Consider the following 23,429-nt stretch of genomic DNA (forward strand, 5'->3'; position numbering starts at 1 on the left):
TTTGGAGCGCCTATTAATTATCGCATTTGTCACACCCAAAAGAATCGGGTTTAACCGCGTAAAGCGACCAATCCTGTCTAAACCAATAGGACCAACACGAAAAGTGTCATTTGGGCGCCCAAAAGCCGGGCTTTTTGCACATTTCTGTGCCACCTCATGAGGCAGCAAGCAGTAATGTGGGAGCCCGTGGCACTCGCGCCCAATCGGAGCAACAATTGAATTGCTTCGTCGGGCACCCATTAATTATCGGCACCTAAAAAAACCATTCAATCGCCCCCTTTGTATGAGAAGTGAGTGATTAACACTGCTAAGGTCAAGGAGACTTAGGCATGAGTGGTGACCTTTAGGTTTAGCTGCAAATTAATTACCGGATGGGAATAAAAGCATGACTGGAGAGGGTCCATTAGGTCCTTTATTTTGTATGAGGGGGTTGGGTACGGGACTTCGGCGGTCAGGATGCCTGCATCAGGATAATGACAGCAGAATCCCGACACCTAAAGGTAAGTAGCCTAACCCCCAATCCTAACCCACCTTTCCCGCAGCCTAACCCTCCTCACCCGTGGCATGACCCTCACCCTAGTGCCTAACCCTAATACTTACCATTGGGATGCCAGTGGTCAGGATTCTGGCACTGGGATTCCGACTGCTGTCGGGATTCCAGCGCCGGTATTCTGAGCGCCGGGATAGTGAATACATCCCGTAGGGGATATGTATGTAACCTTGAAAAGTGATAAAGTGATGAAGTACCAACCAATCAGCTCCTGTCACTTTACAGGCTGCGTTTTAAAAAAAATGGCAGTTAGGAGCTGATTGGTTGGTACTTTAACACTATCCATTTTATCATTTTTAAGGCTTAGTACATCTCTCCCAAAGAGTGTGAGCCGGTGTAGGCAAGAATTTCAAGAAAATTGGTAACTGGAGTTGAGATATGGGATGATATTCTGAGAGAATTTGTGTAAGAATGTCATTTTTCACAACAGGAAAAAATACTACTGGAGAGAGAGCAATGTTACACATTTTTTAAAGTTAAAGTTTTTAAAAATGGAGATGTTGCCCATAGCAACCAATCAGATTCTAACTATTACCTGCTAGAAGGTGCTAGTTAAATGTTAAGTAGAATCTGATTGGTTGCTATGGGCAATATCTCCATTTCTAAACACTCTCATTTTAGTAAATTTACCCGTGTTTGCTCAATATCATCAACACCACACCATCCTTACTATCAAGGTCATGTGTAGAGTCTTGTCCAACATTCATATCTGACATCTTGAGGTCTTTCATCTATTTCAGCTGTATCATTTTGACATGGAAAGCAATACACTAATGATGTGCAAACTTTTTTTGAGTACTCTTGACATTTGGTCATTCACCGTAGGGGAATTGCTGCACAGGTGAGTAATTTCCTCATATACCAATATCAGTTTGATAATATAGACTTTAGACAAGGCCATCCCTTGTGAGGTGAGAACTTCATCTTCTATGGTACAATACTAGAGACGAAAAAGACAATGCTCTAATTTTGCCTACTGGCCCTTACATACATGTTTGAGTCCCCTCCCAACTGCCAGCTGCTCCTTTGCTCTCATAATGACTGCAGGAAAAAGCACATATCACTGTGCGTTTCCTCATGCAGTTGCTATGTGAGGACTGTGGTCTCTGGCAGCAGGAAGGAGGGAGGTATGAGGAAGGAGTCTGATGCTTTGTTCCTTCTCTGTAACACCTCACATTGTCACTGCCTGCATAAGCATATGGGCTACAGCCACATGGATCCCTTAAGGCAGAATTAGCCGGTGGAACACAGTTGATTGTCGTAGTCACTTTTAATTAAAATGAAGCCACTCTATTTGTTAAGTTTGTCAAAAAAAATGTGAAAAAAAAGTTTTCCAGTTGTGCAAATGTTAATCCAGCATATCTGTGATACCTTTTAAATGACGCCAATGATTTTAAATCAAAGCATTAAAGTAATTGTTCCACAAAAGCCTGAAATTCACTTGGAGATAGCCCTAATTCTCAGATAACGTAAAGGGGAGAGGTAATTTGGAAAGTGGGTGTTGTATCACATGCCTGGATTATAGGAAGACAAAGTGACTTGTCCAATGTCACAATGCTCTGACTCTGAGATGCCAGCTAGGTTCTCGGCAATTCTATCAGTGCTATAATTTTATATAAGAGCTGAGCTACTCCTTACATGCACTTGACTTAACTATTTAGTAAAGGTGGACTACTTTAAAAACAACCAGTAAACTTCAATGCTGTTTTTTTTTTATGTAGGAGCTACTAGCAACACTTACAACAAATATATAAGTATGATCTATATATGTATTCTTTTAATATCATACACTGATTATAAGGTAATGGCTATACATAGGCCTAGATTTATGGTTAGCCATATAGGTCCTTTGCTAGGGCTGCACACAAAAATTCTGCTCTAATAGAGGGGGTAAAAAGTTTTGCCTACTGCTTGAATTTGCTATCTATGTAGCGCAGCACCAATCAGAGAACTTCTAAAGCAGCACCACACATTCATGTTATGAATTTGCATGGTAATGTTTGGGATCACTAGGGTCTGGTTGCCGCTGTAAGTAGCCAGGCTCCAGTGCGCTGTGAAAGGCAGACCTGATATCAGGTGACATATTCACAGGTCAGGATTGCCAGGGATAAGCCGAACTAAGGTGAAGATGACTGGAGGGGCTGTGAGAATGTGGACTGCCATTTTCGTGATGACCATTACAATTTCGACCTTTTGACCCTGTCACCCTTTTGTACCTGTCTATATTCGTCCACGTCGACCTTTTGTGTGTCGACTTTTGTACCTCTCAACCTTTTGTAAATGTCTACCTATTGACGGTCTACCTTTGGTGTCTATCTCGAGTTCTCGACATTGTCAACCTTTTTAGTGTAGATCTACTGACTGGAGCCCTCCCTTCCCATTCCCCCAGCTCCATTTACTTATTGCAGTTAAACTTCTATTCTCACTGTGAATATCTCATGAGGCTGCTGCTGCTGATCTCCACGGGTCAGATGGGCTCCTCCAATCGAAGCTCAGCACATGCTTCTCTGACCCCACAGCAGAGTCTCATGAGATTTACCCAGTAATGCAGTGCCCTGCCCTCTGCATGAAGCTGCCGAGCCTCATTAGACCTTGACTCCGGCAGCCCAGGCATTTGGCAGATGTGCCCCCTAGCCACATGATATTTATCTGCAGCTGCCGAGCTCAGCTCCCAGTCTGTGCTACAGTCAGTTTCAGGCCCCTTGGGACCATCAGGCCCTAGGCGCTCGCCTGTACTGCCTTGCCGGTAATCTGTCTCTTATGACAGTCACATTGTCACTGAAACAATGCCACTCAGCTCAGAAACAAATGGGTGCTCAGGAAGTAAAATAGGTAAAAGGTCACTCAGGAATTTGTTAAAACAAACAAATAATAATAATTTGAAATTACATTGGATTTTATATAATAAAACTAAAAAAGACAAATATTATTTTAATATTATTTGTTAGAATGGTAAGTGACATCACAGAGCAAGTAGGCCCATGTGACAAAAAAATGTCTATCTGTGTCTGCTTACATGTAATATCACACATCACTCCGGGATGTAGTTATGAGACCGGCGGCCGCGATGCCGCCGGTCTCAATACCGACAGAGGAATCCCGACAAGGGACTTGAGATAGGCGTCGAAATACCGACGCCTATCTTAATCCCGACGCCAGCCCAAACGTGGTAAGTCTGGGGTGCCCATAGCATTAGCCGCGGGGGGGAGAGGGTTAGGTTTAGGGAGCGTAGTGGGGTTGTGCTTAGGTTTTGGTGGGGAGGTTAGGGTTAGGCACCCCTAGGAGGAAAGGTTAGGGTTAGGCACCACTGGGGGGAGGCTAGGTTTAGGCATAAAGGGGGAAGATTTAGGTTTAGGCACTAACGGGGAGGGATAGGGTGCAACGTGGGGAGGGTTAGGCTACAGAAAGGGAGGGTTAGGTGGGGAAGGGTAAGTATACTTACCCGACCCCTGTAGGGGTAACAACCATCGGGATGTCGCTGTCGGTATTCTGACAGGAGGCATCCCGAAAGCCAGCAGTACATACCCATTCTCATCACTCCTGATGCTAGATGCTTCTTCATATTGGGTCAAAAAGGTGGTGTGTGTAAATATTCACTAATCCTGTCTATTTCATATTAAAAAAACAAAAGGCAAATAAGGTCACTTTGAATGATATATTGAAAACAGTAAGGAAATTTGTTTGCTAAAGACTTGTGAATTGAGACCTGGCTTGCTTGCATAGTATACGTTTAAATAGTGGGGATAGATGTTTTATTTCACTGCATTTGAAATGCTAAAAATAAGCATTGAGCGGCAATAAGTAACCTGGCAATTGGGTATCTCAGTTTTCTATTTAAAAAAATAATAATTTAAATAACCAAAACATATGTGTAATAAAGACTTCAGGATAGTGACTGGAAGATCTTAGTACTCACTATAACGATTTACCGATAATTAATTGCACATTCTATTGTAGGATATTAACATATAATGGAAACATTCATTTCTATAACAGAAATTGAAAACATTACCAATCAAGTTTTTTCATGCCAGTATCTGCAATATATATCAATATGTCAGCATATTCATAGCCAGACTCATTCTTATTTATATAACACTTATTCATTTTCTGATACTGACATTATTGAGCTTTTGTTTGCAGTAACTGTGCAGTCTGTGCAGCACTGAATTCGTTTTGCAGATTATACTGTCATGTTCATTGCATCCTGAACATCCACAGACGTTTTACTTTAGTAAAAGCTTACATAAAACCTGTGTTTCCTAATCTGAATGAAAACTGACTCCCTTTAAAAATTGCCTGGTTACAAGTATGGCAAAGGCCATTCTGCATATCGTCATCGAACTTTTATTACACCCACGATGTTTCGATAAATAATTGACCATTATTTGTTTTTCTTTATTCCGATCAAATCCTAATAATTTCATTGAAAAATTCCAACATATTCTTGTTCTCATGTGCGTTTCCATGGCAACCCTTGTTGCTAAGGGAGGGTTCTCACAGTATATCATCCTGTTTGCAGCTATATGAATTGTTCCCTTGGAAAGTCAGGTAGTCTGCAATGTTGCCGTTTGTGCTAATGTTCTTGCTTTACAAACCCCTCCTGTGCTGAAAGAACTAACAGTAAATAGAATTACAATATGTAGCTAATGTCAGGGCATCACAGAAAGACAAGTAAACAGATTTAAGGAAGTGGTTTTTTTTATCACTTATCTCCATTTTGAGAAATACACAATAAAGCATTGTAGTCTTAAAAACATGTTAATACATTAAGTGATATAGTAAATATAGCCCTGGGCAATTTTACTGTACAGAAAAAAAAGCAAAATAACCATTATGCTACCCAACACCTGTTCTAGCTGGCACATGATCACTTTTTCTATCCATTTTCAGTATGTTTCCATGCATTGAATGGGGTTCTTATGACTGTATTCAAAAAAGTATTTCATTTAATTGCGTAGCATAAGATTATATTTTATTGATTTGTTCTATGATTGATTTTTACGATTAGCTATAATAAGAAAACATGAACTCACGCTAGACAAAAAAAAATATTTAAAATCAAATCAATAAAATGTTGCTGCATTTTTAATGTTTTATTTTTTAATGCCAGCAAAAACACACTGGGGTGGAAGTCCGGTATTTTCTAGAGTTTACTGTATTGTTAGAACTGATAGATACGGGGGTAAATCTACTAAAGGTCGATTTTGATTGATTTGTGATTGATTTTAGACAATATAATTAAATGTTGTGTTTCTGGATCTACTTACTAATGAATGTTTTTCTTTTTACATCTTTTTTTTAAACAATGTCAAAAATCAAATGTAAGTAAATGTGTAATTTAGGTCTAGGTACTGGAAAGTAATATGACCTGTGTACAGGTCCGGTGCTTATCAACCTATTGGTAGACTATAATATACAAAGCTGGAGAAAAAAACAAACAAACAAACAAACAAGTTATTTATTATGCAGTATTATTTTTCCTTCTTAACAGTAACATCTAATATAAATGATGTGAAGTACTGTAGAAAAGTGTACTGTAGCTCTTTATACAATAAACACAATGGGCACGATTCTATTTTATGTGATGTGAATAGCGCCGGGAGTGAGCTCCCGGAGCTATTCAATACACCGCGCTGCCAAGTCCGACTAGGATGTCTTCTCGCATCCCCCCGGGGATGAGAGCAGAAATCTGACAAAAGTCCCGGCGCGAGGCTGTTTTCTGCCCTTAGCGCCGGGAAAACAGCTTCGCGCTGGGAAGTTAGGTCGGGGAATGCCTGTTATCGCGCCTTAAACAGGGTGTTTAGTCGCGAGAACGGGCATTCTCCGACTAAACACCACGCACAATTGAATAGCTCTGGAAGCTATCTCCCGGCGCTATTCACATCGCATAGAATAGAATCGTGCCCATTATCATGGTTTTTGGAAGGCTTACTTTATTTAAGCCTTGTTTTAAACATATACTTCCCTGTCACTCCTAGAATTTGAAATGTCTATGAAAATATCATATTAAGATAATCCTTTAGGGGGGTATCCATTTAGCGATATTTGCAGGCGATTGCACGATAACGACGTCATTATCGTGCAATTGCTAGCAAATCGCGCATGTATCGGGCACATTTAGGTCGGAAATGACCAGCGATGCACGCGCGCGCTGGTCGTTTCCGGCATCAATCATCGCCCGTACATGCTGGTCAACCTGACGATCACATCAGGTTGAGCATGTACAGGGATGATGGATGTCCCTGCAGAACGACTGAATGTTCGGTGTAGGCACATCACAGACATAGATACGACAGTATTATTACAATGTCGTAATCGTGCTCTCGTTTCTATGTCTGTTAATGGATAGGCACCATAACACCGTTTTTTATTCTTAATTAGGTTATTCATTAGAAACCGTTAAAGACAATATACAGGTATCCTATGTATTACCAGGTAAAAGCATAATATTTTAAGTCAGTGATCGTAACAGATATACTAAGCTGCTGTGTGACAGGTTTAATTGAGAATAGTGAGGTGTATTATCATCTCAAATTTATTACAGAGATGAAATTGTGGCTTAAACATTTTTATGATTTCTGATCAGTCTGTGGGTAACGTATATCTTCATTAAATCTCTATAGAATATTCCATACCAATATTTCTTTACAATCGCAACTATTGTATAATGTTAGCAAATGGTTAAATCTCCAGAATATATATTGTACAATCCATTACCCAAAAGAAGATCGTATAGAACACTGCTGCTCAATATGTCAATTTAATGTGCTGGAATAGGCATATTAGACAGAATGAGTACATTCATGAATGAAACAGGTATAGTTAAATATCTGTCAGAGAAATGTATTTCTCAAACAAATAGCAACATGCATTCTTTTCTAATTTGCCTTTAACATCTGTTTCTTTCTGGCACTATGAAGATATATTTGTGTTCCTTTGAGCTGCGTAACTAGGTTAGATTTTGTCGTATAAAGAATTCTGCCTGCGATCAAAATGGACTCTTCCACTATTTAGCAAGCCTTTGTTGAATGAGTCATCCGGGCTGCTTCTCATTGGATGGAATGGTTAGCACCCAAGGGATTGCCAGGCAGAGGCTGCATGGCCCTGCTTCATTCACAGAATTATTGATATGCGAGCCAGCCCTTTCATTCACATAAATAGAGTTTCATTCACATTTTGCAATTTTTATTTGTATCTAATGAAGAGAGGCATTTGTCAATGTTAGGTCTTTCTTTGTGTTAGGTAACAGCTGAAACAATCCACGATGTGAGTATTCATTGTTGCTATGCTAGCAGACAGAAGGGGTAAGATGAATGCTGTGAGAATACTGCAGCAGGTTGTGCTTAATGAAAGGCTATTCTGTACTTCACTAGAAACTTGCTCTTACTTTAAATAGGACATTTCCATTATTCATCACTCTGGGGAGCAGAGGTGCTGACTTATTTGATGTGTCATAAATTAGACTAATTAAATATTTTAATCTGAAAGTTTATTTAGAGCTGTTGTACTTTCTGTGCTGCAGTCTTTTAGTACATTGGGTGGGTGGGGTGATAGTGATAGTGTGGTCTTAATGAAATGTGCTGCAGTGGTAGACTTTGCAGATCATCTGTTCTACATCCCTATTGTATGGAATCATTTGCAGCCTCAGAAGTCTGATGTTGGTTTGAGAACTGTGAATTGCATAGCTTTAACTTGCATGTCAATTATTTCCTGAACATTATAAACTGTGTAATGCTACTGTACATATGACACATTAAATGAAGAACTGTCATTCGTATTCTTTATTATTAATATTACTTAAAGTAGTTTAATTTATCTCATGTCTGTACTTATGTATCCTGTTGTCAATTTTATTTCCTTTTACAGTGATAAGGAACCCTTGAGGCACCTTATAAATAAAAGGAATAATAATAGTTATCTGTTCTTTAGCAGATAGATAACAGTTTATAGATAAAACAATTGCTATTCTCTACATCATTTGTGAAAATGCAAGAAAACATTATTACAGTAATCTTTACCTCTCTACTTATCTCCTATTTATCAAATAATATTTGTGGGTTGTTTTCTTTTCGGGGGATACTGTTAAATATTAAATATCCCCTGAATGTCGCCGATATCTGCTTCAGTCCCTCCATTTACGACAGCAGCAGTATCCCCCATTGGTTTTTATGGGGGCTGTGAAGCTGACAGATTTACCAAGCTTTGGCCCCAATAGGTACCGCCATCTCCAGATGACGTTATCCTGTAATAGTCTATGGCAGTGTTGGCTAACCTTGACACTCCAGCTGTTGTGGAACTATATATCCCAGCATGCCCTGCCACAGTTTTACCATGCCCTAATAGCAAAACTGTAGCAGTGCATGCTGGGTTATGTAGTTCCATAACAGCTGGAGTGTCAAGGTTAGCCAACACTGGTCTATGTGCTACATTTTGCGAAAATTACTGGGAGAGAGTTCTGGCAATGGTGGCCGTACATGTGTGGTCAGTAGATCGCACATGCGCAGGAGTCCCTATAGAGAATTGAAGAGGCCTCTGATGCGGTCACTGAACACATCGCAGAGATGGGCAACTTGCAGACCTCCTGTCCCTGAGGGATATCTATTGTTTCATTCAAGCGACATTTTATTTCTTATTGCAGCGAATAGATGCGATAATAAATTACAATTATCGGGTCTAAAATAATTGCTAAATATGCCCTTCTCTCTCTCTCCCCACACACAGGCCTATCAGGTAGCTATACTAGAGTTAGTTTAATAAATGATTAGTTTACACTACTGATTGTTAAAGTAATTGAATGAGATATGGTAGGACCATATTATAGGTAACTTGATATAGGTACTGCAGGTGTACATCACCTTTACAGAGAGTGTACACATTGACATAACTTCAAGAAATGATCCCTTTGCGAAGTTGGGGAAAGGAAATTTGAGAATTGATTGGTTCTAGTGTGCTGTAAGTGGGTGGATGTTTTTTTGTGCTACAGGAAGTGATTTGCAGTGTTCACTGAGCCTTTTGTTGGAAAGGGTCTCCTCATTTGTGTGAGTCATGCTTTTGCTGCCAGCGAGTTGGCAGCTCTCTAACCAGAAGTGGAATGTCACATAGAGCTGCCTGCTCCTGCCTTCACTCTCAGCCTATATCCATAGGACGTACATCCATATTTTTATTCTAGCTGGGGGGAACAATCAGCAATTCCTATTTATGTTATTATTTATTTTTTACAGTTTTGTTACACTCTTTAATGATTTGCATTCGGTTTTACAGGTCACTCTGTGAATCTCTGGCAATGTTAGCTCAGGTAGCTCTTAGGCTGGCACAGTGTATGACAGTAGCTAGATAGAAGGGCATGCTTCAACGTACCAAGTATAACCGCTTCAGAAATGAGTCTGTGACACCGGTGGACGATCTCTTGCACAACCTGTCCATGAGCAGTAAGGTCTCTGCAGCCGCCTCCGCCGGTCCCCCAGCTGCCATTCCGACCTCAGAGCTCCAGAAGGAGCAAGAAGATGGAGCCAGCTCTCTCTGCACATTCATCCACAAAGTGTCTCACATGAAACTCTCCAGCACGGGCAGCCTGTTGGGCATCAGGAACCTCTCCTCTGCAGTGAAGGAGCTCGCAGGCTCCAAGTCACAGGGCAGCTCTCCCGCTGCCAGTATAGCAGGATCCTCAGACATCGCCACATGTAACCCGGTGCCTACCCACGCGTGTTCGCAGCAGCAGGACTTGGGCAAGATGAGCGCTGGGAAAAAAACACGCTCGGAGGAGACGCATTCGGGAGGTGAAGACTGGAACCAAAGTAGCAGCTTCGTCAATAAACCTTCCCGGGGATGGCTTCATTCCAATGACAAGATCCAGGGTCCTGGAGTGACGTACATAGTGAAGGTCGGTCTATTTTCTGCAAAGCTCTCTTTCTGCTAAATCAATGAACTGTTTGCATGTAGACAATGAGCTGTGTTATTATAGTTACATCTGTCTGCAGGAAGTTATGTGCTGTCATATACTACTGGCTGTAGGTTGTCTCCATAATAATAATAATAATATTACATACAGAGCTTTACCTGCAAATAGAAGGAGCCCTGTCATGTTGGTGGGATACTGATATTTGATGGTGAGATTGGATTTCTATGTCCGTGAAGCCAAAGGCAGGCATGGTGACTGTATGATTGCAGCGCTGATGTTATGCAAATCCCTTACATGCTGATTGGAAAATCTCTATAAATAATATGAGCAAAATCGCACTCAAAGCGCTCTTTATGCTGTGCGTGTTTCTATGTCATTGTGCGATTTCCAGAACTTGTGTGCTCTACAGCCAATGTACACATTCACATTTGCAATCAGATGGACACACACACACACACACACACTTCCCAGGCTCACAAAGGCAATGCAATTCACATAACATAAGAAAGAACTGTTGCATGTATGTCTACTTCTTAAACAGCAACACTGTTGATTACTAGAAGGCAACATCATTATATCACCATTTTATACAATTATTACTGGAGTGGAATACCTCTATTTGTGTACTTTTAAAAATTGCAGTGTGAAGGTGCGATATGTTATGGTTACTGCAGTCCATATGTGTGTGTCCTTATGGAAAAGAAAAGCAAAAGGACAGAAATGACAATATGTGTGTGGACACACACACGTTTAAACTTCTTCACCTTTCCATATGGGTGGCAATTCAGATATGTCTATTGTTTATCTGTACATCTGGCATTCACATAAAAATATATATTGACATTTGCATGTCAATAATAGTTTATTTTCAGGAACGAATTGTGCTTACAGTATTTCAAGTAAATGCCTTCACTGGTGTTTTTATACCTGCTGAAAGTTCATTTTGCCAAGCATCTATGCTTCTTATACTGAAATACTATTTTTTTTCAGTGTTAAGTCCTCATCTTTCACTGGTAACAAACACATATGCATTCTAGAGTCTAGATTTGGATTTCAATTTTTTTGATTATTGAAGATCATTTTGATTTTGAATTTAAAATGAAGTCAGTGATTTTGATGATTGTGATGAATGATTCCTGGACACGGTGAAAGCCTGGCATACTTGCTTTTTTATAAAGTTGTCATGACTTAAAAAAACATTTTCTCTATATCAAGGTGAGCTTGTGTGTATTTCTGTAAGGACTACATGTCAAGTGGGAAAAAAGGCTTCTTTGTCAGGAAGGTTCCATTTCATAACATTTCTGCATTATAGATATATGCTGAAAGGAATATTTGTTCAGACAAAATGTATTAGAAAAGAAAACATCCTTAGAATGACATGGCCCTTCTCTAGTTCCGTGTTGAGCATCAATAAAGTAGGGTGCATTTTGAATGAAGCCCATTCTCCGGCATTAGCCTTGCAATGTTGCTTGAAGGGTTTGCATACAGTTGTTAAAATGGCTAATGTAAGAGGAAAGGATCGAATCCAAACCATATGCCAGAAGAATTACTACCACAGCTCTGTTGTCCAGGGATGGAGATGCACTATATGGACATTTTATCAGGTAGCTGGTTAGCTATGGCCTTACTTCTGTGATGAAGGGAAACTATTTATATTGAATTTTGTATGCAAATCGAACTACATATACGACCTATCTGGATATCCTGGTTTTGAAGTAAAAAATATAATGTCTTGCTCTGTAAATATGCATCCAGAAGGTTACAACCAGAAATACCAGTTAGGGTTAATCTGGTGTCCAACATATAGTGTTTTATATGGTACTGTCATATAGGTTATGCCTTATTGGATGCAATATGGTTGTCCCACTGTATAGCTACCAAAATTGGGCTATCTCAAGTGGTTAGGGCCATTCAAGTAACCTGCCTACACATAAAACAGTTGTTGTCAGATACAGTATATTCTGGTGGACATGCCTTCATTCAGTCATCTAGCATTATGTGGGCACATTCCACCTCTCTAAAAGCAATTCTGATGCTCCTCTTGTGTAACTAAAGGAATTACAACAAGTATTTATGGTCTGGCTTTTGAGACCAAAACTTCCAAATATAATATAATTTATTCCCCTGATCCACTCTTTCCACACCTTGCCCACTCATAGATGTGTCATCCATTACGTTAACTAGGCTCCTACCTAGGTCCTAATTAGCAGTGTCTTGTGTGTTTTTAACAAACAGTGGGTAAGTGGGTCCAAACCAGTATGTTGCCTATGGCTCCATGGGGTTTTGATCTGGCTCTGTGCTCAGTCATCCATGTCTGTAATTGGCATTGGTTTTGCCTCAATACATTCACCATGAACCATTTGTTGAAAAATGTGACTGTCTCACAAAAAACAGGACTATTTTGATGTATTTAAGTGTAAAGTTTGATGGGCGTGTTAAGGCTTCAAATAAAGAGATGAGATTCGCATTGGCTCAGTTAGATTCCCTCACACTTGGTGATTACATCTGTATAATTTCTGCTGGGATATAACATGAATTAGGGCCCTATGTATCAAAGCTGGGAGATAGATGAAATTGTGAGAGATAAAGTACTAACCAATCAGCTTCCAATTTACATTTTTTGTTCAGGGTCCATAGGCTCCACAGGGAGACCTTGGGGTGTAGGTGATGGGAACCAATCCAGGCACCACGTAGTTGAAGCTTTCAGCTCCAGGATGCATTGGGTCCACTCTCCCTGTACCCTGCCCCCAAGCCAGAGGCACCTCAGTTTCATTGGTGCCTGGCCGGAGTCGGGTCACCATTTTGCAGGGGGGCTGTTCTTCAGCCCCTAAAGATAATTTTCTTTATTTTACTTTTACAAAGAAGAGCGCGCAGCAGCAGACTATCCGTGGGACGTCTGCGCTGCCACTCCGTCACCCCTCCGGTGCCGCAACGCCAGTACTAATCTGGGGATCTCGGTGGCCGTTCCGGGGGCCAGCGCTAGCCAGGGCCCTCGGAGAAGACTCAGACTGCACCCGGACATAAGGGGACAGGTAAGGCGGGTCGCAGGCTGTGTTTAAAAAATGATAGTTAAGAGCTGATTGGTTGGTAATTTATTTGTTCCAATTTTATCTCTCTCCCCGCTTTGGGGTCTATGAATCAAAGCTTGATGAGAGATAAAATTGTGAGAGAAAAAGTATTAACCAATCAGCTCCTAACTGTCATTTTTCGACACCGCCTGTAAAATGTAAGTTAGAAGCTGATTGGTTAGTGCTTTATCTCTCACAATTTTCTCTCTCTCCAGTCTTTGATAAATACCTCCCTTGGTCTGTTACTTGAAGGGTATTTATTTACACAATACAGTAATATGATGTCAGTTAATTGTTTCAAACACACTTTAGTGGCTTTGTATCACTGAACAAGCACAGATTCACGAACCTCCAGGTATAAACAAAACACTCTAAACAGTAGTAACTTACCTTTATTAACTGTATTCCATTAAATAGACTAGTACATTAAATAGATTATGAACAAAAATATAATTAAAATTACATTTCATAGATGTTTCAAGTATTTAATAGATTGTATAATTACTACTAAGTGGGGAATTTGACAGGACACCAATTATCAGTGTCATCTTATTTTTAAATAGTTATGCAAATTCATATACATTGCAAGTGCCTACCAATAGGTTTGCTGGAAGTACATTAAAAGGGTAAATGATTTTTGCTGCTATCATTAGATTGTTATTTGCATTTGTAAGCATAATTATGTGATCAAGTGGTCATTTCATTACAGCCAATGACAATGTTTGTGCAATATATGCACAATTAGTTAGAAGACAAAAAGCTGCAAGGCTTTCTTATTTTTACTGTGTCAAATTCTCATTGCTTAGTTTAATATTGTCCTCCCTTTTGATTGATCCATAGCAGTATGACCACACCTCTATTTAAATAGAGCATGCTAGACATCTATTGATTTCTTTGCAGTATCACAGGCATATAGTTGTCAGAGCAACCACTGGATATTGGGAACTTTGGAAAATATATGGAAATGTAATGAAAGAAGTCCATACTTGTGGTGGGGTTAATTGCATTTTCCACAGCATACAGTTGACAATCCCAGTTTTTCAGCGACTAGAAAGCACAGCAGTGTTTCACAATTTTGGGATGTGGGTCTCAGTAAAAAGGAGAAGTGATGAATGGATCTGGAGTGCGACCCATTTGTATGCTGATTGTTTTCCCCCCTAAGACAATGATTACACATATACACATAGTAAGTATGAAAAACAAACAATATTATCAAGTTGAACATTTTATACACTCCAGTTGTGTTGTTCAGGGTAATGCTGAGCACAACCCTCATTGAAGCTTTGTTCATGTATCCTTCTGAATAAAGCAGTTTAGATACATTTAAAGCAACAAACACAGTATGCACACAGTTACTGAGGCTTGATAGTAATCCTATCCGAAATGTTTATGTCATTATAGGACAGTAATCTGTCCGTCCGTCCGTCTATCTAGGGATGTAGACAGTTATGATGTCGACATTATTAAAATGTGGACAGGCATAATGTCAACATTAGGGTTATGCTGTGGGATGGAAGGACTAGGAGCTGGTAAGTCACTGCTGGACCAGGGACTATATGTCGACATTCTAACATGTCAACATTTCATCAGTGTATACATGATGACTGTCAGCATGGACAATGTTGACATTATGACCATGTCAGCATTTCTCATGTCAATATATTGTACCACACCCATCTGTTTGTCTATCTAATTATAGTATGTACAACTGGAAGCCTAGGTCCGCGGCAGAGCAGTGGCCGTGTGTGACCTGGCAAAGCTTGGTAACATATGCACATTGGGCATGTGGACAGACTGGCGAGGCAGTAAGTGTCTTCTATTCACTGCAAGATAGTATTTTCAAGGGCTGAACATCTCTCAGCTACCCCAGTGCAGTTTACTTTATTGTTAAATTACCACAAATAAAAAAAACAAAAAACTGTCAATTCCAAGTGCAGAGATAGAAAATTGTTCTTTTTGGTCAAAAGTGATAAATAGTTCCCCATGTCTGAAAAAAAATCACCCTACCTTCATAAACAGTTACCATTTACTCCCTAACATTGCAAAACAATTACTCTCGTTAAAACACATATAGAATTGTATTTTACTTTAAATACATGCTTACATAACATAAGAATGGCAATGACGGGGTTTTTTTTTTATAAATAGTTACATCTGCCATCTCAGAGTTGGTGCAATAAGCAAGTCCTTATGCACGGCAAGAAATGGTCCTAAACCCTCTACCCCTTTATCTCATAACAGTAATCTTTCTCTGCAAAATGTAATCTTGCTTCAGCGGTGCTCTGCTAAACAAGGTGCACTTGTGCTCATCTACTGTGCTTCAGTAGTGACACCACCGCCTGCCTAACTTCTTCCTTCTGTCCGTGTACCTTTCTACACATGCACTCATCTTACCCTGAAAATGTATGTGCTGTAGCAGAAATCTAGGTACATTCATGATGCTCAGCCTCCCAGTGTTATAGCCTGGCAGAGGGTAAGTATATGCACTGCACTTGAAGTCCGGTATTAGACCTTGAGTATATTTTACTTGTTTTAACAGTTTTCTGTTCAAATGCCTATTTTGTTTTCCTCATTCCATGATATATATGTGATGTTTTGTCGATGTTCTGCATACATGATTTTTTAAATACGTATTAACGTGCGCTCCTAATCTTGGTGTAAGCAGCTGTCTAATTGGTTTAATCAGTGAAACTGATTAAAACGAAATAATTTTTGCGTGTAAATAGACGCGCTTGTATTTACCAGTATAGTAAAATATACCTTTTGTGAGAATATCCTTAATAGTTCAATATAATAAGGTTCAAAATAATGAATATAAAATTAAATTAGGGATGATAGTGAAACAATAATTAAAGACCGGCAATGTCTGACAAACTGTGGACTAAATGTGTGGACTCACCCTATCTTACCCTAACGGCAGCAAGGGCTGAGGTGTCCTGGCAGGTTCATTCAGCTGTGCGCTATGAGCGTCCTGCTTCTGCTGGTCCGGGCTGTACTTTCTCCCTGGCTCTATGTGACGAGCCGGAATCGGGAGTTTCTGCCGCCTCGTGTGCTCACGCTTTCTCTGTCTGTGACGTCAGTACGGGGTCCCTCTTGCACCAACGCGTTTCGTCACTCAGTGACTTTTTCAAGGTGTCTGTGATAAGGAATTTGCCTTCTTAAATCCCTGAAGGAGTGTTCTGATTGTCTCCTTTGTTGGAATTTGCAATTAGCGGCTTAATTCCTACTTGATGTTGGTTTACAATGTCACTAATTACTTTAAATATGAAGATCAATCTTTATTAAATTAAAAATATAAAATATATATTTTATAAAAATATATAAAAATTATAAATATATGTTTTATAAAAATATTTCTAAAAATATATATATTGGTGTTGCTGGTTAAAATATATGATGATAATAGAAAAAATAAAATAAAAAATGAAAATAAATAGGAATGAAAAATGAAAATAAAATTAAAAGGAGCTATAGGTAATCTTTTAATCATGATACCAATTAAGCGCAACAGTGTATACAGATTATTGCCAGGTCTTAAATAAATAGGTCAACGTAGTTGTATAAAAGAGTTCGAGCTAATGTTAATTTAATAATTATTCAGACTTTAAGGAAAGCTCCCAGGTCAAAATCAATGTTTAGACCTTTTGGATGGAGGGTACTTATTTTGTAGATCCATTTAGTTTCAGACTTTGAAAATTTTTCTATATAATGGCCTCCTCTCCAATTCTTCTATATTCTTTTGATTGCTAGGAATTTTAACCCTCTTGGATTCTTCTGATGGTGCAACAAAAAATGATTCGACACACTGTGTGCTGTGAAGCCTTTTTTGATGTTATTGATGTGTTCTCCTATTCTTGTCTTTAATTTCCTAATGGTACGACCAATGTATTGGAGTCCACAAGGATACTCCAGTAAATAAACCACACCTTCTGTGTTACAGCAGAGGTTATGTTTTATCTCAAATTCCATGTTCCTAGTGTTGGAGCGAAAGTTTGTTGTTACTTTGGTGCTGTTGATTCCAGTTTCTTTGCATGCTTTGCAATTTAAACAGAAGTGGAATCCTTTCTGAAGTAGGGTGGAAGATGGTTTTTCTGGTGGTATGCAGCTGGCTGTTAGCACATTCTGGAGTGTTTGTGCTCTCTTGTACACAATTTTTGGTTTGATTGGTATTAGGTCCTTTATTTCTGAATCTAATTTTAATAGATGCCAGTGTTTTTTTAGGCTTTGTTCTAAACCTTTAGTATAGCTGTTATAATGTGTAATAAATAAAATATTGTCGGGATTCTGCTTCTTTTTCTTGTATTGCAGTAGATCTTCTCTCGTTTTTTGATCTTTTCAAGGCTGATATCAATTTGTTTTTCTGGGTAATCCCTCTCAAGAAATCTTTGTTTTAAAAGTTCAGTTTGTATTTTAAATTCTTCATTCTTTGTGCAATTTCTTTTTATTCGTTGAAACTGCCCTCCTGGTATGTTCCCAATCCATTTGGGATGGTGATTGCTTGATGAGAGTCGATAATTATTGCAGTCTACTTTTTTGAAGAAGGTGCGCATGTGTATAGTGTTCTCTTCTATATATATTTCTAGGTCCAGGAATTGTATTGACCTCTTGCTATAATTATGGGTGAACTCAAGGTTGAGGTCATTGTTATTCAGATATGCCAAGAATTGAGTTAAAGTGTTTTCAACTCCTTCCCAAATAAAGATGATATCGTCTATGAATCTCTTCCAATGCCTCAAGTGATCTTGAAATGGATTATTATGCCAAATGAAGTCGTCCTCCCATTTAGCGACAAAGAGATTTGCATAACTGGGTGCGAATCGGCTACCCATCGCGGTGCCAGTTACTTGTTTAAAAAATTGGTTCTGGTGCCAGAGGTAGTTATGGTTTAATATAAATTCTATACTACTCATAATGAAATTGATTTGTGAGTTTGGAAGATTCGACTTATGATTTAGATAGTGATAAGTGTGAGCACAACCGTCAGCTTGACGTATACAGGTGTAAAGTGATTTAACATCACAGGTCACTAAAAAGAAAGAATCTTTCCAGATGATACTTCTCTAATTATTGTTTCACTATCATCCCTAATTTAATTTTATATTCATTATTTTGAACCTTATTATATTGAACTATTAAGGATATTCTCACAAAAGGTATATTTTACTATACTGGTAAATACAAATACATGATTTTTGTTCACTGTTAATTTTTTCCCCGCCATTCTATGTTTTTGGTTGTAATTTGTGCCCATCACTTTGATGAGGCATTTGCACTGTGGTCTGCTTTTGTTATTTACAACAATAAAAATTGTAAAAAAATTATTAATAGAATTAAAAAAAAGGATATGAATTATTTTTTCCTTTACCGCTCCTCACCATCAGATCAGAGCACAGTAATTGTGCAGCTGCTGTCCTTGGTATATATTTCACAAGCTTTCCTATATAATGCATGGGAAAGATATCTCTGGACATGGCTAACATTGGTGATAGCTTCCACCATTGATAGACATTGATAAATAGCTTAATAAAAAGAGCCCTTAATCTTTAATGGAGCATACACACGGGACTATTAGACAACAATCAGATATCATTGCCTGATCGTCCTGCATGTTCGATTTCGAACATCCAGCAACATGCACGAAACCCCAAATGACATAACGCGGGTCCCTATAGTAAAAAGGCTAACCTGCTTGATATCGACCAGGTTGGCCTGCATGCATGGGTGACGGTCAATATCGACCATCCGTACCCGCGCATCGACCATCGTTTGGTCGTTAGAGGGGGTTTAAAAAAGGACGATTTAAACGATCAAACAATATCATTATCATTTAAATTGTCCTTTTTATCTGACCGTGTGTATGCACCATTAGCGAGACTGATCACAAATACACAAAAACATGCAGTCTATATTTAGTATTATATAGTGTTATGGACAAGGAGGCAACTATGTCTCTGAATTTTTTAATACATCTTTGTTTAGACAAATAAAAATTAAAGCTCTCGAATACATTAGTTTGGATTTTTTGCTAAGACTTATCACAAAGAGAATTAGTATACCTTGATTTTCCAGTTTGCATTAATTTATTTATTAACATTTATCTATATTGTGCATAAATAGGACCTGATTCAGAGAGGTACGTTAATGCCATAGCTGCTGTGTCTTTGTATGCAGGAACTGGGGTATGTATTGAGATGCCCGCATGCGGCTTTGCAGATCCAAGCGATTGCATACAAAGACGCAGCCATGGTCGCAGATCCTTCGATAATCGGACTTCTGAGTAACCCTATGGTCGTGCAGAATGGCCGCATGTACCGAGACACCGGAGCCATATTGTATGCAGACTTAGGCTGTGACCCACTCTTAAAATGGTCCTGAAACACCTGCGTTTTCGCTGCCACTGCCCCCATTATCTCCCCCAAACGGTGCCCAGCTGTCAATCACCTTGTGTGAAAATAGTAGATGCGACAGACTACAGTAATGGACTTTGACGCATGCATCTTGCCACTCAGATGCATTTGCAGATTACTGATTAACACTCAACTGCGAAAATATCGGAATAGCATATATCTCTGAATCAGGCCCATATTACGCAGCACCATACTTGCATACTTTTTGAGTCTCTTATCTGGGAGCAGCCCAGAGGAGAGACACAGCTGACTTGAGGTGGGGACGGAGCCTGACGCTACGTGTCACTAAGCCATGAATTGCGGGTTAATCAAGAGGGGGCGGGGCCAATATGACATACATTTCTTAGAGACATGTCATTTTGGCTCCGCCCCTTCACTGATTACGTGCGATTGCGGCATTACTCTCCCCCATAGTGCCCACTTTGGGTCTGATTCAGAGCCGGTCGCTAGATGCGATCGCTCGCACGATGTGTATACAAATTGCGCAGGCAGTGTCACCACACAGCATTTCTTTAACACGCCCAGTATTTCTTAGAGAGCGATCACATAGTGTATGCAGACACCCACCAGCCTGTTTTCAGACGCCCACTTGTGCACATAATGTTCAGGAAGTGTATGCAGCCATCGGTACATCGCATGCTATCGCAGCGCTTGAGGTTGACCATACCCTGCCGCAAGCACTGAGAGCACTTCAGTGTAAAAACAAGCCAGGTGACGTGTACTATGATGCTGTCTTATAATTATGCACACCTCTAAAACGCTGTTGAGATGCTCAGGCACGCCTGCGTTTGCACCTCCACTCCCCCGTTTTTAATGGCCAGCCCCTGTTACCACCTACAAACGGCTTCTCCTGTCACTCACTCTGCTGGGCTGTCTATGTGCAGCGAGCGAATGCATTGTGACCTTTCGCTAAGGTATGCGCATGTGCACAATGCATACACACTGCATACCATCGGCAGCAGCGAGAGTATGTATCTTAGCGAGCGGTCTGAATCAGGCCCTTAGTTCACTAGGAAGTGGGCAAGATCTGAGAGGGCTGCCTACTCTTCCGGGGTTGCAGGGGAGTGCCCGCAAATTTGGGATACTCCTGCAACTTACGGGAGAGGAAAATGAAACATCTCACACTGTTCAGAAACCTTGCTTGAGTTTACACATATAGCTTTAGGTAAAAGTAGCAAATAGCTGCAGGCGAAATTAACATAATTATATAATTTATTTTAAATACTGAATATGAAAAGATATTGAAAATTATGTACAACATAGCAGGCACATCTGGTACTATGATATTTTTTTATACAGGCAGAATAAGAACATACAATATGAATTGGCTAAAAAATGAAGTTGTACTGCCACACCAGGATTACATTCTAATAAGGGCTGGTTCAAGACATTAACAAAAAGGTTCTTACAGATGGCGTTCCTCAAAGGGAGCGTGACCTATCGGGGGGGGGGGGCCTTGCTGAACACCCCCAATTCATCATAATTTGGGGCATTCCCAGCACTTACAGAGGTGCTGGGCTTTCCCCCAAGCTCTCCCCTCACGATGAATAATTGCCATGCACAGTAATGCGCCTTACACAGTAATACCCCTTATAACACATTATGCCACATGTAGTGATGCCCTTTATAATACATTGTAGGAGCCGGTCTTCAGTAGTATCTGGGTATGTGAATGAGACTGCCTCCAGTAGTCAGTGTCAGTCTCTAGGGTTAAGTGGTACCTGGATAGGAGCCTGTCTCTATTGCTAAGTGGTACCTAGGCATGTGTAGGAGCCTGTCTCTATTTGTAAGTGGTACCTGGGTATGTGTAGGAGCCTGTCTCTATTGGTAAGTGATACCTGGGTATGTGTAGGAGCCTGCCTCCAGTGGTGAGTGGTATCTGGGTATGTGGAGGAGCCTACTGCCTCAGTGGTAAGGTGTACCTTGGTTATGTTGCCCCCCAGTGAAAAGGGCTACAAGTGTATATGGATACCGCTCAACGGTAAGGGGTACCTTGCCACTTTATGTTGCTGAGCCTGCCTCCAATACTCGCTCCCCCCTGGACCAACGCCCTAATACCAGCAGCAGTTACACCCCCCCTCCCTTACACCAGCAGCAACACCTCCCGCCTTACCAACACCTCAGTACTTGCAGCACGCTCCCCCCTTTTACCAACACCCCAGCACCAGCAGCACACCCCCCCTTACCAACACCCCAGCACCAGCATAACACTCCCCCCTTACCAACACCCCAGCACCAGCAGAACACTCCCCCCTTACCAACACCCCAGCACCAGCAGCACACCCCCCCTTACCAACACCCCAGCCCCAGCAGAACACTCCCCCCTCCCAGTGCCAGATTAAGGTACACATGGGCCTGGAGCTGAAATTTATGAAGGGCCTATTGTGTGCTACTGCAGGGAATGTGACAAGCGCTGTGTTGGTGTGACTAGTGATGCGGGGGCATGACCAGTGTGGTGTGGGTGTAGTCTACACAAGGAGTCTGGCATGTGCAGTGGGTGTGGCTAATTTCATAGAGGGCATTGCCACATATAATACAGAAAGCAACTCGGTGACTGCCATATTATACAGTTGCAGTGGCCACCATATAATGCATTGAGCATCGCAGTGACCACCATATACAGTAATACAGAGTGCATTACAGTGACCACCATATAAAACAGAATTGCAGTGATTGCCATATAATGCAAAGAACATCAGTACCTGTCATATAATACACCAAGCATCCAAATGACCGCCATACACAGCTACACACCATGGCCCCTGCAGTGGGATAAATCAAACAACAAGCTGCTATAGATCTATCTATCTATACAGAGACAAACGCAGTATTTCTAGAGGGGGGTTTCCACATCATGCCATTAAAGTAGGCATGACCACCATGCAAGTGGGTGTGGCTATAATTTTAGCTAATTTTAGGACACAGCTACATCAAATGTGATGCCTTAAGCTGGGTACAGACTTAAGTGTCCGACTGGCAGTCCTGCCGACCGAGCGGCCAATTTGGTAGGTGTTACACAGCCGCCGATTCAAATCTCAACAGTGCTAGCCCGACGCTGAGGACATCCTGACAGCAGAGGTAAGTAATCCAACCCTCCCCTCTCCTCCACCAAACCCTCCTTTAGGGGTGCCTAACCCTAACCTCCCCCCTATTGCCTAACCCTAACCCCCTCAGTTAGCTTCTAAACCTAACCCCCCTCCCTAACCCTCCCAGGGGGTCCCTAACCTCCCTCCTAGTGCCTAAACCTAACCCCCCCTTCCCCTAGCCTAACCCTCCCCGGGGGGTGCCTAACCCTAAGTCCGCCCGGGAGGGTCAATAAACCTAACCCCCCCAATCCCCGGTTTCATAGCTATTTACCTCGGCGCTGGACGATCGGTCCGGTGTCCTGAAGGGGTCCCGGCGTCGGGATTAACATAGGTGTTGGTATTTCGACGCCTATGTTAAATCCCCTGCCGGGATTGTAGTGTCGGGATTGAGACTGTATCATAACTACATCCCATTAC

At 40.7% G+C, this 23,429-nt stretch overlaps 1 protein-coding gene across 1 annotated transcript in view; it reads left to right on the forward strand.

Moving 5' to 3' along the window:
• SHC3 (SHC adaptor protein 3) overlaps positions 1-23,429 on the forward strand; it is a 206,523-nt gene that overhangs the window by 66,835 nt on the left and 116,259 nt on the right. The window contains exon 2 of the mRNA XM_088470053.1: positions 9,815-10,433. Within this exon, the coding sequence (XP_088326179.1) occupies positions 9,897-10,433 (537 nt within the window). The 5' untranslated portion in view covers positions 9,815-9,896. The remainder of the gene's footprint in view (positions 1-9,814; positions 10,434-23,429) is intronic.

Source organism: Taudactylus pleione, unplaced genomic scaffold, assembly GCF_031769625.1.
Source record: "Taudactylus pleione unplaced genomic scaffold, aTauple2 ptg000095l, whole genome shotgun sequence".
Lineage (NCBI taxonomy): Eukaryota > Metazoa > Chordata > Amphibia > Anura > Myobatrachidae > Taudactylus > Taudactylus pleione.